General features: G+C 42.0%; 2 protein-coding genes across 2 annotated transcripts in view; one reads left to right on the forward strand and one right to left on the reverse strand.

Moving 5' to 3' along the window:
* The window catches only part of PAAF1 (proteasomal ATPase associated factor 1), a 47,746-nt gene extending 40,182 nt beyond the window's left edge, over positions 1-7,564 (reverse strand). The window contains exons 1-3 of the mRNA XM_082626559.1: positions 7,390-7,564; positions 6,177-6,217; positions 2,693-2,796 (exon numbers count right to left, since the gene is read on the reverse strand). Coding sequence (XP_082482685.1) covers positions 2,693-2,796; positions 6,177-6,217; positions 7,390-7,436 — 192 coding nt within the window. The 5' untranslated portion in view covers positions 7,437-7,564. The remainder of the gene's footprint in view (positions 1-2,692; positions 2,797-6,176; positions 6,218-7,389) is intronic.
* A 16-nt stretch (positions 7,565-7,580) lies between these two features.
* Positions 7,581-11,457, forward strand: COA4 (cytochrome c oxidase assembly factor 4 homolog). Its single transcript, XM_082626560.1, has 2 exons — positions 7,581-7,711; positions 9,940-11,457. Exon 2 carries the CDS (start codon positions 9,952-9,954, stop codon positions 10,204-10,206), a length of 255 nt encoding a protein of 84 aa, XP_082482686.1. The 5' UTR covers positions 7,581-7,711; positions 9,940-9,951; the 3' UTR covers positions 10,207-11,457.
* The last annotated feature ends 4,251 nt before the right edge of the window (positions 11,458-15,708 follow it).

Consider the following 15,708-nt stretch of genomic DNA (forward strand, 5'->3'; position numbering starts at 1 on the left):
GGTTAATTAACCTCTCTGAATCTGTTTGTTTATCTGCAAAATGTAAATTTAAAATGCCAATCCCACAGGATTGTTATGATAAACAATAACTCACTTTTAATATCTTAGTTTCTTTCATATGCAATTTCACTCCCCACTAATCAGCCTATGAGGTAGAATATTGTCTCTGTTTTATAGATGAGGAAGCTGAGGCTCAGGTAACTAAGTTATTTGTCCAAAACCATATTGCTAGTAAGTGTCATAGTAACTAAGACTTGGACCCAGATCTTCTGGAACTTTCTACAATACTGTTTATGAAAAACAAATATAAAATATATAATAACATGTAGCTTATTATTTTGCACAGAGGGTAATGAATGAACATCTAAAGATCTTATGTAAAAAACAAAGTATTCTCTACTCTTGTCAGTACACCTGAAATATTTTACAACTGAAAAAGCTTAATTATACACACACCAAAAAAGGCTGTTTCACCCTTTGGGAATCATCTCAGCAGAGCACACTGACTGCTGCCATTAGAAAGAGGAAGGAGGGCTTCCCTGGTGGCACAGTGGTTAAGAATCCACCTGCCAATGCAGGGGACATGGGTTCAAGCCCTGGTCCAAGAAGATCCCACATGCCGCGGAGCAACTAAGCCCCTGCGCCACAACTACTGAGCCTGAGCTCTAGAGCCCACCAGCCACAAATACTGAAGCCTGTGTGCCTAGAGCCCTGTGCTCCGCAACAAGAGAGGCCTCCGCAATGAGAAGCCTGCGCACTGCAACAGGGAGTAGCCCCCGCTCGCTGCAACTAGAGAAAGCCCGCGCACAGCAACGAAGACTCAACACAGCCAGAAATAAATAAAAATAAAATAAATAATTAATTATTTAAAAAAAAAAAAAGAGGAAGGAAAGTCAGATCATGAGTTCTGCAACACTTACATATGGCCACCTACTCACCTCAAAGACCAATGAGAAAAACAATTAAGTACTACTAATACAGGTCTTCACCAAGGTGTGCCCAGACACATTATAAAACTACACTGGCTTCCCTGGTGGCGCAGTGGTTGAGAGTCCACCTGCCGATGAAGGGGACATGGGTTCGTGCCCCGGTCCGGGAGGATCCCACATGCCGCGGAGCGGCTGGGCCCGTGAGCCATGGCCGTTGAGCCTGCGCGTCCGGAGCCTGTGCTCCGCAACGGGAGAGGCCACAACAGTGAGAGGCCCACATACCGCAAAAAAAAAACAAAAACAAAAACAAAAAAAAACTACACTGTACAATATGGTGGGTACTGGCCACATAAAGCTACTGAGCACTTAAAATGTGGCTAATGCAAATGAGTAAATGAATTTTTAATTTTATTTAAAGTTTAGTTTAAAAACATACTTGATTCAGTTACTGGAAAACTTTTTAAGTATGTTTGGAACTACTTAGATATGTGAATCTGTTTTCAACTGTAGATTTTTAAAAACCTAAATACATATCAAGTATTTCCAATAAAAAATTCGAGTCTGGGACTTCCCTCGTGGCACAGTGGTTAAGATTCCGCCTGCCAGTGCAGGGGACACGGGTTCAAGCCCTGGTCTGGGAAGATCCCACATGCTGCGGAGCAACTCAGCCCATGCACCACAACTACTGGGCCTGCGCTCTAGAGCCCACGAGCCAAAATTACTGAGCCCGCGCACCTAGAGCCCGTGCTCTGCAACAAGAGAAGCCACCACAATGAGAAACCCGCACACCACAACGAAGAGTAGCCCCTACTCACCGCAACCAGAGAAAGCCCGTGCATGGCAACGAAGACCCAACAGAGCCAAAAATAAATAAATAAATTTTATATTAAAAAAAATTAGGGGCTTCCCTGGTGACGCAGTGGTTGAGAGTCCGCCTGCCGATGCAGGGGACACGGGTTCGTGTCCCAGTCCGGGAAGATCCCACATGCCGCAGAGCGGCTAGGCCCGTGAGCCATGGCCACTGAGCCTGTGCGTCTGGAGCCTGTGCTCCGCAACGGGAGAGGCCACAGCAGTGAGAGGCCCGCGTACCACAAAAAAAAAATTAGAGTCTGAATTGAGATGTGCTCTAAGTGTAAAATATACATAGGATCTCAAAGACTTAATAAAAAAAAACTATCTCTAATAATTTTTTATATTAATTACAGGTTAAAATAATACTTTAGATATACTGGGTTAAATAAAATACATTATTAAAATTAATTTCACCTGTTTCTTTTTACTTTTGGGTGGCTACTAGAAAATTTTAAATTACACATGTGGATACACACTACTATATATAAAATAGATAAACAAGGACCCACTGTATAGCACACGGAACTATATTCAATATCTTGTAATAACTTATAATGGAAAGGAATCTGAAAAATATATATGTATATACATAACTGACTCACTTTGCTGTACACCTGAAACACTGTCAATCAACTATACTTCAATAAAAAAAATTACATATGTGGCTCACACTCATCTATTGGACAGCAATGGTACAAGGGAAGTAAGAGGAAGTTTCCATCTAAAAGCATATGTATATATAAAAGAAAAAGAAAACTCTTGACATTCAAAGGCAGTAAAAACTATGATTATTATAGAAATGAAATGGAGACGACACTGATACGCAGATAACAGTATAAATATTTAAAGTACATATATAGGTACTACCATAGTTTTGGACACAGTGCTATGTAGAAGACATGAAAACCTACCTTGTTTATTTCGTTCACAATAAATCCTTCCGAAGCTGTAACCTCTGGGATGCCATCAAGGCCAATTCCTTGACAAGTCAGGCTGCCATACAAAGTTGGTTTCCCTATATAACACAAAAAAGCATGTCTCAAAAAAATAAGAAGAATTAAACATTTTTCTCCTTGAAGACCCGATTCAGGCATCTGTAAAAATGAGAGGAGGGCCTCCCTGGTGGCGCAGTGGTTGAGAGTCCGCCTGCCGATGCAGGGGATACGGGTTCGTGCCCCGGTCTGGGAGGATCCCATATGCCGCGGAGCGGCTGGGCCCGTGAGCCATGGCCGCTGGGCCTGCGCATCCGGAGCCTGTGCTCCGCAACGGGAGAGGCCACAACAGTGAGAGGCCCGCATACCGCAAAAAAAAAAAAAAAAAGAAAATGCGAGGAAATTGGCTCATGAAAGAAAAGCAGGCACTTGTGTGAAAAGTGAGGTGAAGTAAAAAGAGCACTAGTCTAGGCAAACCTAATTTGGAAGAAATATATTCAAGGGCTAAAAGCCAGGAACAAAGATTTTGAGATACAATATAGTATTTGTAGAGAAAACGACTAGAGTAATCTCAACCTCAGTTTTACTGGCTATGAAATGGAATTCTACCAGGATGAAAGGTGAAGATGAACATGAACATATGCATTTATCCACAGTATATACACATAATACAAAGTAAAGAGTTAAGCTTCAATAACTGGAAAATTTGCTTAAGTAGGACACTGCTTTTGCAGTGATATGGGCTAAATAAGAATTATCCTACACATAAACATATGTAGATGGTAGAATGGAGTTAAAAACATTCTATTCTTCTTCTGCACTTTATATATACACTTCTGCAACAGCCCATAACACGCTGTTTACATTTCTGGCCTCCCCACCAGACTGTGAAGTCCTTGAGCTCAGAAACTAGCAAGGTGCTACAAATTATTCAGTAAGTAACTTGCAGCAAACTGAAATTCTAGGAGTAAGAGGGAAGTAAAAACCATCATGGATTCATGCAGAGTGGGAGAGCTTCTTAGAGAGGGTGGGACTTAAGTAGGATCTTGAAAAAAGATAGGACTAGGCCAAAGATAAGGGAAAGGAAACCCCAAGTCAGGGAGGGGCGTGTCAAGAATAAGAAAAAGTCACAAAGAACAAGGCAGAAGGAGGCATCAATTAATATACCAGTTTGGTAGTTGAAAGATACTAATGGAGTAACTCACCATCTAGGGTAGAAGTTATGGACTAGAGAAGATCTAGTGAAGTAGGTTTTGCAGAGAAATTGCATGAAATTCTAGTTCGGAAAGATGCCACAAAAATAGGATTGAGTGGGGCCTCCCTGGTGGCGCAGTGGTTGAGAGTCCGCCTGCCGATGCAGGGGATACGGGTTCGTGCCCCGGTCTGGGAGGATCCCATATGCCGCGGAGCGGCTGGGCCCGTGAGCCATGGCCGCTGAGCCTGTGCGTCCGGAGCCTGTGCTCCGCAACGGGAGAGGCCACAGCAGTGAGAGGCCCGCGTACAGCAAAAAAAAAAAAAAAAAAAAAAAAAAAATAGGATTGAGTGAACTCTGCTTTTTGTCACATTTCATGATTCCCTCCTGACTTCACCAACCATCCTATGAAGTCTAGCCCTTTTGGTACATTATTTCAACCAATCCCCTGTCATCACCCTCAATGACCTCTCTACATTTGTAAAGTCTCTGAAATGATCTCAGTCTCAGTATTCTGTCTATATAACAAAAGTGGGAATGATCTAACTACTCACCTTCTACATTTCTACATGTAGGCTGCTGAGTGCAGACACAGGAAAGGACACAACTGTGCAGACTGGCACCACTACAATTTACCATTTTCCAAACTCTGCACAGTTTTGCAGTCCTTTTGCCCCTTTTGTTCCCCAGAGCAGCCAGTTCTTATAACACCTAGCCTGCCATCAAAACCTTCTTCCTTCATAACAGCCAAAAATTGGAAACAATTCAAATGTCCATCAACTGATGAATGGACAAAAAATGTGATATATCCTTACAAGAGAACATTACTTGGCCGCAAAAACAAATGAATGCTACAAAATGGATGAACCTTGAAAATGTTATGTTAAATGAAAGACACAAAAGGCCACATGTTATGATTCTATTTATATGAAATGTCCAGAACAGGCAAATCCATAGAGACAGAAAGTCAATTAGTGGTTGCTAGGAGCTAGGAGGAGGGCAAAATGTGGAGTGACTGCTAAAGAGCACAGGGCTTCTTTTAGGGGTGATGAAAATGTATGGAATTAGTGGTGACAGACATACAACTCTATGAATATACTAAAATCCACGGCATTGTACACTTTAAAAAGATAAACCTTATCATATGTGAATTATATTTCACTACAGCTATTATCTAAAAAAAATTAGAATGCTAATAGTACCTACCTGATACGGTTGTGAGGAATAGAAATAATGTATGTAAAGCATCTAGAACATAGATAACGCACATTTTATTTCAAAGAAAAAGCTGACCCTACCTCCAACATCACAAAGAAAACTGAGGCTATAAGATACTCTCACATTTCCATATTCATGTCTTTGCATTTATCTACATCTACACTTACCCTCACCTTCTTTCATCTTAGGCTTTTAGACTTAATTCAATCTCCTTCTCTCTCCTCTAAGACAATGGTTTTTCTATTAGTCCTTCACTTCTCTACCTACAACCTATATTTTAATTGCTCTCCAATTAGTTCCCATCTTTAAAAATAAAACAAAAACCCTTGATTTGGAGACCTTATAGCTACCCTGTCTTCTTCGATGCAGCATCAATTTCCTCAAAAGAAAATTCTGTTTAAAACTCTAGTTCTCACAGAAATAAAATATCTCATTATAAAATGATATCAAAGGTCTCTGAAATGACAAATAATCAGTAAAACAAAGGAAAATTTATAAACCTTGGGAATGGTAAATGACAGGGTGAGGTGACCAGGTGTTTTACTCTGATGCTTAGAATGGTGGTAACTTAAGAACTGAGAAAATCAAGGAGAACCTGTTTGACAACAGAAGTGCTCAGCTTCAGGCTTTGGATTTGATAAACTCAAGATGACAGTGAGAGCTTTAAGAAGAAATGCATAGCAGACAACTACTCAATGTCTGCTTGAAACTGAAGAGAGGTCAGAACTAAAGCTATAGATCTAGGAATCATAATCAGGAAGGTCACAACTGAAGCTATAGAACTGCTTAGAATACAATAATATATGGCTAAGAGACTGATTAAGAAGCATCAGCAATGTCTCCATGAATAAGTCTGTGGCTTCCAAATGGAAAACCAATCTGAAGGTCTTCCCCTAGAATGGAGTTGCAGAATCATTACAGCAGAGTGGTCAAGAACATTTGAAGACTCTTAGCACTATGCAAGAACTTTGGGCTAGGAGAAAGGAAGCTCTCTCCTAGGGGTAGTAAATCCTCTTTCTCTAAAGGGAAGGCATATAGATTTAAGGACATTACCTGGGGGGTGACAGCTCAGCCAGGCCTCCCCTTCGTCCTTCCTATGAAGAGAGACAAAAACCTAATTAGGCTCACTCAATGTCAAAAAAGGATGGTACTGATGCAAGGGAGAAAGATCATATAATTTCTAGTTTGGCCACAGCACTTAGACATGATCTAGTCTAACATCTCATCCAGGCACAGACAAATTTTGTTTATTTGTTGAAGAAATATTTGTGGATTAAGTGTTTAACGAATAGATCTGCTGGTTAAATGAAGCTCAAGTATTTCATCAAACATTTCATGAAATACTTATTAGTTGCACAATCTTGGTCAAAGTTACTTCTTGATTCTGGTCTTGCATGCTCTCAAAGGCACTTGGTGGCCCTCAATAAATGTCACTGGTCTTCCTTTTACACATTCTGTGTTGTAGTAAGCAATGTGTATTTTATTTCAGCCCACTTAGAAAAGTGTAAGTTTCTTAAATGCAGGAGACTATGTTTTAGTCATCGTCACCATTGTTTCCATTTGAAAAACGTATTAGTATAATAGTTGCCATTCATGGCACTGCTGTACTCATTCTAGTGCCTAGCATAATAACTTGCACAGTATATGATTAATATATGTTAAATAAATGAATGGTTTGCTGTGCATTCCAATTAAGCTGTTTCCTTTTGGAGGGCAGGAACCACCCCTTAACTTTAGAGTACACATCTGAACTCCGCCGAGCATCTATCTAGGTGAGTCTGGACATGGTAGGCGTTACACTGTTTCCTGAAAAGAACTGTACAATATGACTAATATACCACTAGGGGTCGAGGAGCATACAAAGACTCCATCACACACTCAAAGACAATGTGGTGGTGGAAAGGACTGGGACTTTTGCAAATAACTGAGGACCAATAACTATTTGCTAAATGACCATGACTACTTGGCCAAGAGTCTTCCTGCCTCCCAGTTTTTCTGAGTTTTTCTGTCTTTCTCCAACTCACTGATCCTATTCTGTCTCTGAAATCACACGGCGCATATGTGTTTCCTCGGCCTCGGCCCAGCTCTTGCGAGAACGAAAAACAATGACCATGTGGGTTTGAGACTTCTTTTTCTAGACCCAGGGTTCCCTCAACAATTGATGAGGTAACCCCTACGGATATCCTGGATCGGGCATGGCTCTCCTTAACCTAAAGGCAACATCTGCTACCCGCCTCCTCCGTCCCGGTTCTGGACCTAGATTCACCTGAGAGCCTGGGCCCAGTCGCTCTGAATCCTCAAAGGCGCCGCCATCTTGATCCCGCCTCCACCAACCCGCGTCTTCCGCTCTTTCACGGAAGTGGGTCCCCGCTTAGGCGCTGCGTCGAGAACGACGGGCGGGATCTACACCGAGAGGCCACCAATGAAAATGCGCGGTGGATCCTCTTTCCCCTCCCCGCCCCTTTGTGCGCCCGCGCTTCCTACAGGAGGCTGGTTCCTGACAGGAGAGTCGGAAGAGTTCCAAGTGCCTGCAAAACCGACGCAGCTGTGCAGGAGCGCGCGTTCGGGTCCTCTTGTCCGCGTGTTCGGTGAGCACTGTGTGCCGCGATCTTGCGCCGTGAAGCCTAGCTGGCACAACTGGGGGTGTGCCCAGCGGCCGCGCACGCGCATGCGTCCTCTTCTGAAGGTGGGAGAGGAGCCAGAGAAGCCATAGGTGACTTAGCCACCTGGGTTTCTCTGCTTTCCCGTCCTTACCGTGCCTTCCTCTGCCCGGCCGGTTTCCGCGAACCAGCTACCGACCATTTAGCCTGTCTTGATCTCTGAGCGAGGGTCTTCCTTTTTTTACTCTAGGGAAGACTGAAGCTAGGTTGTAGTGGGGAAAGAATACGGCAGCATTTACTTGAGTCCTATTGTAGCCCTTGCACTCACTTGTGACTTATCAGGATATTAATCCTTACAGTAATTCTAAGAGTTAAATATTACCTTCAGAAGGAAACTAAAAAAGATTGCATGCTAAGGTGTGTGCATAGTAAAGTGAGTAAAGTATTTGAACCCAGATTTCTTGGCTTAGGATCCAAGGCACTGTTCTTTCCACCGCACTGTTCCAAGAGGTTTGCCCTTGTCTTTATTTATTTATTTATTAGATTTTTTTTTGATGTGGACCATTTCTAAAGTCTTTATTGAATTTGTTACAGTGTTGTTTCTGTTTTCTGTTTTGGTTTTTTGGCCACTAGGCATGTGGGATCTTAGCTCCCGGACCAGGGATCGAACCCACACCCCCTGCATTGGTAGGCAAAGTCTTAACCACTGGACCGCCAGGGAAGTCCCTGCCCTTGTCTTTAAAGAGCTCACAGTGTATTTAGGAAGAGGAAAACATAGGAGCTATTACTTATCCAACTCTTTGGACGTGCCAGGCTCCTTACACGCACTATCACATTTAGTCTTCAACAATCCTCTGAGGTAGATTTGATCTCTATTTTTCAAGAGAGATTCTGAAGTGATTTGCTCAAAGTCACCACCCAGTGAGTCAGTGACAAAGCTAAGTTTCCAATCCAAGTCTGTTTTCAAAGCCCAGTTTCCCCCTCCTCCCTTAGGTTATACTGCCTCTAAAGCAAATGAGTTTTGTGTAGGGCTATAGAGTTCTTAAATCCTTCTTGTGACTTCCCCATTGCCCTCTGAACGCCTTAATATGAGGCCTTCCTATGATAAGATACTTTCTCAACTCACCAATTTCATTAATTTTCCTGTTCTCATACTCTGTTCTCCAGTCATGTAGAACTTCCAGTTCCTCTCATGCCAAATTCTGTCTCAAACCCCCACCTTGCTGTTCCATTGACCAGGAATATTCTTTACATCTCTGGCTTATTCCTTTTCATCCTTTACGCCTCAGTTTAGAGGCCTTCCCTGCCTGTTCCTGCCCTTGTCTGGATTAGGTATTCCTCCACTGTGTTCCCAATCTTAGCTGTCTGTACACACTGTACACAAGTAAACAGCCTACTTATCTAGATTGTAAACTCTATGAAGGCAGAAACTGTGTCTGTCTAGGTCATTCCTGTATCTTCAAATCTAGCATAGTGCTTGGTACATGATAGGTACTCAGTGATCACTTGTTGAATGAATCAGAGACCCAGGAAAAGCATTAAGTAGTCTTAGCTCATTTACAGTCTGTCATGGTAGAATTTGTACAAAGGCTGAGGTCAGTTATCTTCAAACCTTTCTTAAGTTCCTTCTGTATGCTACCTTGTGCTAGGTGTTCTGAAGCAGATGATTGTAGGAAGACAGTCTGGGCAGATACACCTCACGTTAAATACTCTCACACCTCACAGACTCATTTCTTGCCCTGGACCCTGTATGCTCTATGTTACAGCCACACAACTCTCTCCATTCTCTCATATGTCAAACTCTACACATATCTGGATACTCTCCCAAGTGCTAAACTTTGTTCTTCTCCAGACATAGAATAAGGCTAATTGGAGAAAAGAACATAGCTTCCCCAGAAAGGAAACATTTCACTTAATTCAGATTCCATTAGTAGAATCTATTCGAGGTTATTAGTGCTGTGCTAAGTATTCTCATACACTTTATCTCATTCTGTTCAGTTTAGACCATTTTGCAGGCCTGCTTTCTGCCAGGCCTAGTGCTAGGGGTACCAAGGTGAATCAGGCCCAGTATCTGTCCTCAAATAGCTTACAACCTTCAAGGGGAGACATATGCTTAAATAGGCTATAACAGTGCAGTGGTCAGTGTTATTTATAACAGGAACAGTGTCATATATAATCATGTCCCTACTCTAACCTTGCCTCCATTGATGTTCTAGAGACTCCTAAAGATGTCAGCTCAAGGCCATACCTGGTCCCGACAGGTGAAGAAAGAAGATGAAGAAGAGGACCCACTGGACCAGCTGATCTCCCGCTCTGGCTGTGCTGCTTCCCACTATGCAGTGCAGGAGTGCATGGCCCAGCACCAGGACTGGCGACAGTGCCAGCCACAGGTGCAGGCCTTTAGGGACTGCATGAGTGAACAGCAGGCAAGGCGACGGGAGGAGCTGCAGAGGACGAAAGAGCAAAGCAGTGCCCACAGCTGAGACCTCACACCACCTGTCCCCAGAGGATGGCCCTGCAGAAACTAGCACCCAGAGAGATCATGGGAGAAAGAAATCCTTCCACGGTGGAAGTGTGGGCCAAGAAGTGTAAGACTTGGGGATAGTATTTGGGCCTGGGGTTGAGAGCCAGGCAGCCATGGGTTTGGACATGACTGCCATAAAGAGCAGTCATTTTGTCATGTTGAGATCCCACACATCCTCACCCATCTTATATCACCGATATTAAATATTGACCAGTATTTGCTGCGTAAAACAAAGAAATGGGTTAAGGGATGCTCTCCTACGCTACATCTTGGGTCAGTGCGCCAAGTACTGCGCTGATTACATGGACATTTAATTTTAAAGTAAATTTACAATCTAAAGGTAAATTGGTTACCTAGTCAGTTCTTCATTTATTCAGTCATTGGTTCAAAAACATCAAGTTTTTCTGAGACCTTCTCATGTGCCAGGCACTGTGTAGGAAATTGATATGATGAAAATATGATCTCTGCCTTTGTGTTGCTTTAGTCTGGTTTAAGAGAGAAACAAAACAACACTAGAATAACTAATTAATTCCTGACAATGATGTAAATGACTTTCTTTTTCATCAGTTGTTCTGGATGTTTCAGTCAGTCTAATGGAAGGAAGAAGGCAAATGGGAAAACAAATACTGAGTGCCTCTCATATGCCAGACTCTGTTGCATTAACAGATGAAGAGTCTGACCTCAACATGTTCCCAAACAAAAAAACACACAATGTTGGCTTGACATTTCAAAAGTACATTTAACATACAGATTTTCAGCTTTTGAAAAGTGGAGAAGCTGCCAACATGGAGCTTATATTCTTACTTAACAATTTGCTGGAGCTGAATTAACAATTTCTCTTTTAGGTGGATGTGTTTTCCAGTTCACAACAGTTGCCACCACTTTTCATTTTTCTTCCATGGAACTGCATTACCCAGTCTATTACTTTCTGTCTGACATTTGGGAGTGGGAAGGGAGTTGGGAGGGTGACCCCTGCTATGGAACTGGAATGCAAAGGGGCATATGCTCTCATCATCATCAGTAACATTTCTTAAGCATATATATATATTAGAAGCACAAGTCTGAAATATAGTAGGCCCTGAAACTACTTTGAGCCTTTGTGTTGGTATTCAGGAAGGAGAGAAAGAGAGAAGGGGAGAAGATATGAGGAATATGAGTTCAAAGAACAATAAAATCCAATTTCAGCCTTCAGGCAGAAGGGGATGTTTGTGTGTGTGTGTGTGTGTATATAAAAGGATGAATGAATCTCTGCTGGGCCATGTGTACCCAGTGCTGTGGGTCATCGGAGGTAGCAGTGTGGACTGCAGCTGTCAGCAAGAATCTCAAAGAGAAGGGAGGTAGTTGAGTTGACACCATTAAAGATGAAGTAGACACTACATATTTGTAGCATATATAGCAGAAAGGATTACCATCTGCAACAAATAAAAAGTCCCTAGAGGGATTTCTCTGGTGGTCCAGTGGTTAAGACACTGCTTCCATTGCAGGGGGCACGGGTTTGATCCCTGGTTGGGGAACTAAGATCCTGCGTGCCGCATGGTGCGGCAAAAAAAAAAAACAAACAAACTAGAAATCAGTAAGAAAAAGCAAATAGCCCAACTGAAAAGTGAACAAAGTTAAATATGCCCCCAAAACATACAAAAATGTAAATATATTCTACATCACTTATAATCAGAGAAATACAGATTTTAAAAACAAAAGTACTATTAGATGATCCTGTTGACAAAAATTAAAAGTATTTATAATGACCAGTGTTGGTGGGGATGGAGAGAAACAGACACATTCACACTATTGAAGGGATCATAAATTAGTAAAGCTTTTCAGGGCAATTTGGTGAGATCTACAAATGTTTTAAATATTTAACCTCTTTTAGGAATCCGCTTAAACATCTATTATGTTCATTGCAGCATTGTTTATAACAGTGAATAAGTGGTCACAGTGTGAAGTTCTATCAGTAAGGACTGTATTCTTATATATTCAAATATGTTACAACAGAAATGTACCTATATATTAATTTGTATAATTAAAATAGAAATAATAGGTCATGGGGGGCAGGGTATTCTAGCAAAGGGAAAGGGTGGAAGGACCTCAGCAGGAGGAATGGCTTTCAAACCAGCTAAGTGGAAGGAGCAGGTTTGGAAGGACTCCAGTTGACAGGGAGCTAACGCTGGGACGGTCACAGAATGTGTTTGGGCAAAGAGGGCTCTATTGCCACCCAAGCCTGTTTCCTCAAGTATCAATAAATGGGGATAATTCCTATTTAATAGGTACACTAAGAGAATTAAATGAGAGGTAATATATAAATACCTGGTAATAAAAGTTGTTAGTATTTATTGAACTACTATAACTAGTATGTATGAACCATTTAACTCAGGCTATCTGGTTCCAGAGTCTGTGCTCTCAATCCCTATGATATGCTGCTTTCAAATTCCACTATGCCACTTATTAGCCGTGTGGCTTTGGGCAAACTACTTAACATCTCAGGATCTGTGTTTTCTTCTGTAGACATGCAGTTATAATACCTTCCTGAAAGGCATCAAAGCTAATAAATGTAGATCTTCCTCATAGGATTGTTGAAAGAATGAGTCAATATTGGTAAAGAGCTTAGAAATAGCATCTGGCACATAGTAAGCATTCACTAAATGTTAGCTATTATTATTATTGTGTGCTAGTCACTGTCCTGAGTTACATTATCTCATTTAATCCTCATAACACTACTAACTCTCCTTTACAGAGGAGGAAATAAAGGACAGATTGGGCGTCAGACTCCAAGTGTATGTTCTAAAGCCTGTGCTATTCTCTGTTCTCTCTCACAAGCATCCAGTACCTATACGGTGCTTAACACACAGTAAGTAACCATACTTACTGTGTTAATACATATTACTTTACTTTTTTTTTAGTGCTTTATAAAAAAGGAAACTAACAGTGAAAGTTCCCCACAGTGTTTTAGGTTAGTATGGTTTTTTAGTCTCTCTGCTCTGTAGCCCACAGCCACGGACCGGGAGTTTAGGGTGGTCCATGCCTATCCCTATACACTCTACATCTACCTCTGCAGAGAGGCCTGGTGCCAGGGATGAGTGGAGAGATCTGTTGGCTGGGTGCCACCGTTGGCTAGGCCTAGGGCAGACTCATGATTTGGCTCTTCCCTGCAAGTTCCTTGGCTGGAGATATGGCCAGTGCTCAGTACAAAGGTGCACCGTAAAGTGTTTTACTAGATGAGTAATGAGATACTCCTCCCACTCTTCCTCCCTCAGGTAAAGTTGCCAGACCAAATCCTGGGCTGCTGACTTTAGAAATCCGAGGAGAACTGGAGGAAGTCCAGGCTGAAACCTTATATACTTTTCCACTGTATGGAAAGCTAGGGCTCCGTGCTCTGCTCCAGCAGGGACTTAAAACAGGCAGAGGAAGCAGGAGGGGTTCTTTTCTTCTCTAGCAGTTATCTTCTGAAGACTTTTCATTCCTCAGAGCCTGGACATCTTTCAGAGCCTGGCTATTCTGTCTAAATATGGAGGTGATTCTCCAAACCTGAAATGTCTGAGAATGAAAGTTATTCCGGGGCGGGGGGGCGGTTTAAGAACTAAATGAATCATTTCAAATTCTCCAGGGAGATCAGACATATGAAGACAAAAATGGCACAAAGATTAAAGTACAGATTAAACAAGCACAAGACACATTGGCTGCTTCTGTCTGTAGTGCCTTGTCAGCAGGTCTAGTTCCAGACATAACCCAATGCATGCTCAGAGAGCTTTACATACTTTACATCCTAGAACAGTGGGGACTGGGGTCTCTGAGTGTTGCTATATTGTCTGAATGGCCAGAATATCCAGATTCCATTTCTTTCTGTCCAACTAAAAAATACCCTTTCAGAATCCACAGCTGGCAATTTTTAGGCTCGATGGTGGAGGAACAAGGCATCCCCAGCCAGAAGAAAGGGACAAACAAGCTGAGGAATCCACTGGCCTTCACTAGGAAAACTTCCCATTTAACCTGGACATTTGGTCCTTCTTGAAAGTTACTGATCCACATAAAAATCCATTTCTAAAAATCTCAGTAATGTGTACTCAACCAGGAATTGAGTGACCTGGAGCTATCCCTGTGAGTGACCTTGGACACGTTTCTTTCCCTCCTGGGCCAGTTAAGTCATCTGTAAAATGAAGATCAAAACAGATTATTTCAAAGGTTATGCATTGATAGAGCCAAAACTAGAACCCAGCTACCCTGATTCCTAATCCATTGACCTTCCTTTTCTTCTCTCTTGCCTAGCTCTCATGTTTTTGCAGCGGTACTAGGCATAATTTAACCCTAACTGGGTTCAAAACTAAAAGTATGCTGAAGGAATGAACTATGGCTACATGCAACAATGTGGGTAAAACATCAGGGTAAGTGAATGAAGTCAGAGACAAAAGGTTATAACTCTATGATATTTATATATTGTTCTAGATAGGTGAAACTAACCTATGGCAATAGGAATAAGATTAGTGGTTGTTTCTGGGAAGAATGACTATGAAAGAATGTAGGGGAACTTTCTGGGGAAATGGAAATGTTCTTTAACTTGATATAAGTGTAGGTTTCATAGGTGACTGCATTTTCAAAACTGATCAAATATACACTTAAGATCTGTGTGTTTCACTATAGATAAATTATACCTCAATGAAAAAATAATCTTTTATAAAAGTACAGTGAGGGACTTTGCTGGTGGTCTAGTGATTAAGAATCCACCTTCCAATGCAGGGGACGCGGGTTTGATCCCTGGTCGGGGAACTAAGATCCCACATGCCACAGGGCAACCAAGCCTGCGTGCTCTAGAGTCTGCATGCCCTGGAGCCTGGGCACCACAACTAGAGAGAAGCCCGCACACTGCGACCAAAGATCCCACATGCTGCAAAGAAGATCCCGTGTGCTGCAAGTAAGACCCGAGGCAGCCTAAATAAATAAATAAACTTAAAAAAAATGTATAGTGAGGTTTAGATGGGAAGGTAATCTAACATTTACTGAGCACGTGCTTGCCCATTTTATACATCATCTCCATCTCAAGCCCCTACAAGGGATTATCCTTACTTTACAGATCAGAAAACTGAGGCTTAATGAGGTTAAAATAACTCACCTGAGGCCTCAAAACTAATAAACGTAGAAATTAGGAATAGCTCAGGTTTGTCTGCCTCTTTTCTTTATAATATTGTAGGTTGTCTCACGAAGGGAGGGGATGGTATTTTCAAGCTAGAGCCCAGAGATTTGCATTCCATTTGATTTCACTGCCATGTGATCCTAGGGAAGTTCATTTCCCTCTGGAAAATCAAATGAAGCTTATAATTGTTTTGTAACTCTGAGGTTCTAGCAATCAGAATATCTGTCCCTCTTACCAGGATAAGGCATTATGAGCAATTTCCATTTGTTTCAGGTCAGACTAATCATGAGCAACAAAAGCCCTTTGGCTCTGGTCAGAGGATAAATCAACTAGGTCAGT

Source organism: Mesoplodon mirus, assembly GCF_964341445.2.
Source record: "Mesoplodon mirus genome assembly, chromosome: 7".
Classification (NCBI taxonomy): domain Eukaryota; kingdom Metazoa; phylum Chordata; class Mammalia; order Artiodactyla; family Ziphiidae; genus Mesoplodon; species Mesoplodon mirus.

Excerpts from the sequence above, each read along its gene's own strand:
- COA4 (XM_082626560.1), top strand. The coding sequence starts at position 9,952 with ATGTCAGCTCAAGGCCATACCTGGTCCCGACAGGTGAAGAAAGAAGAT.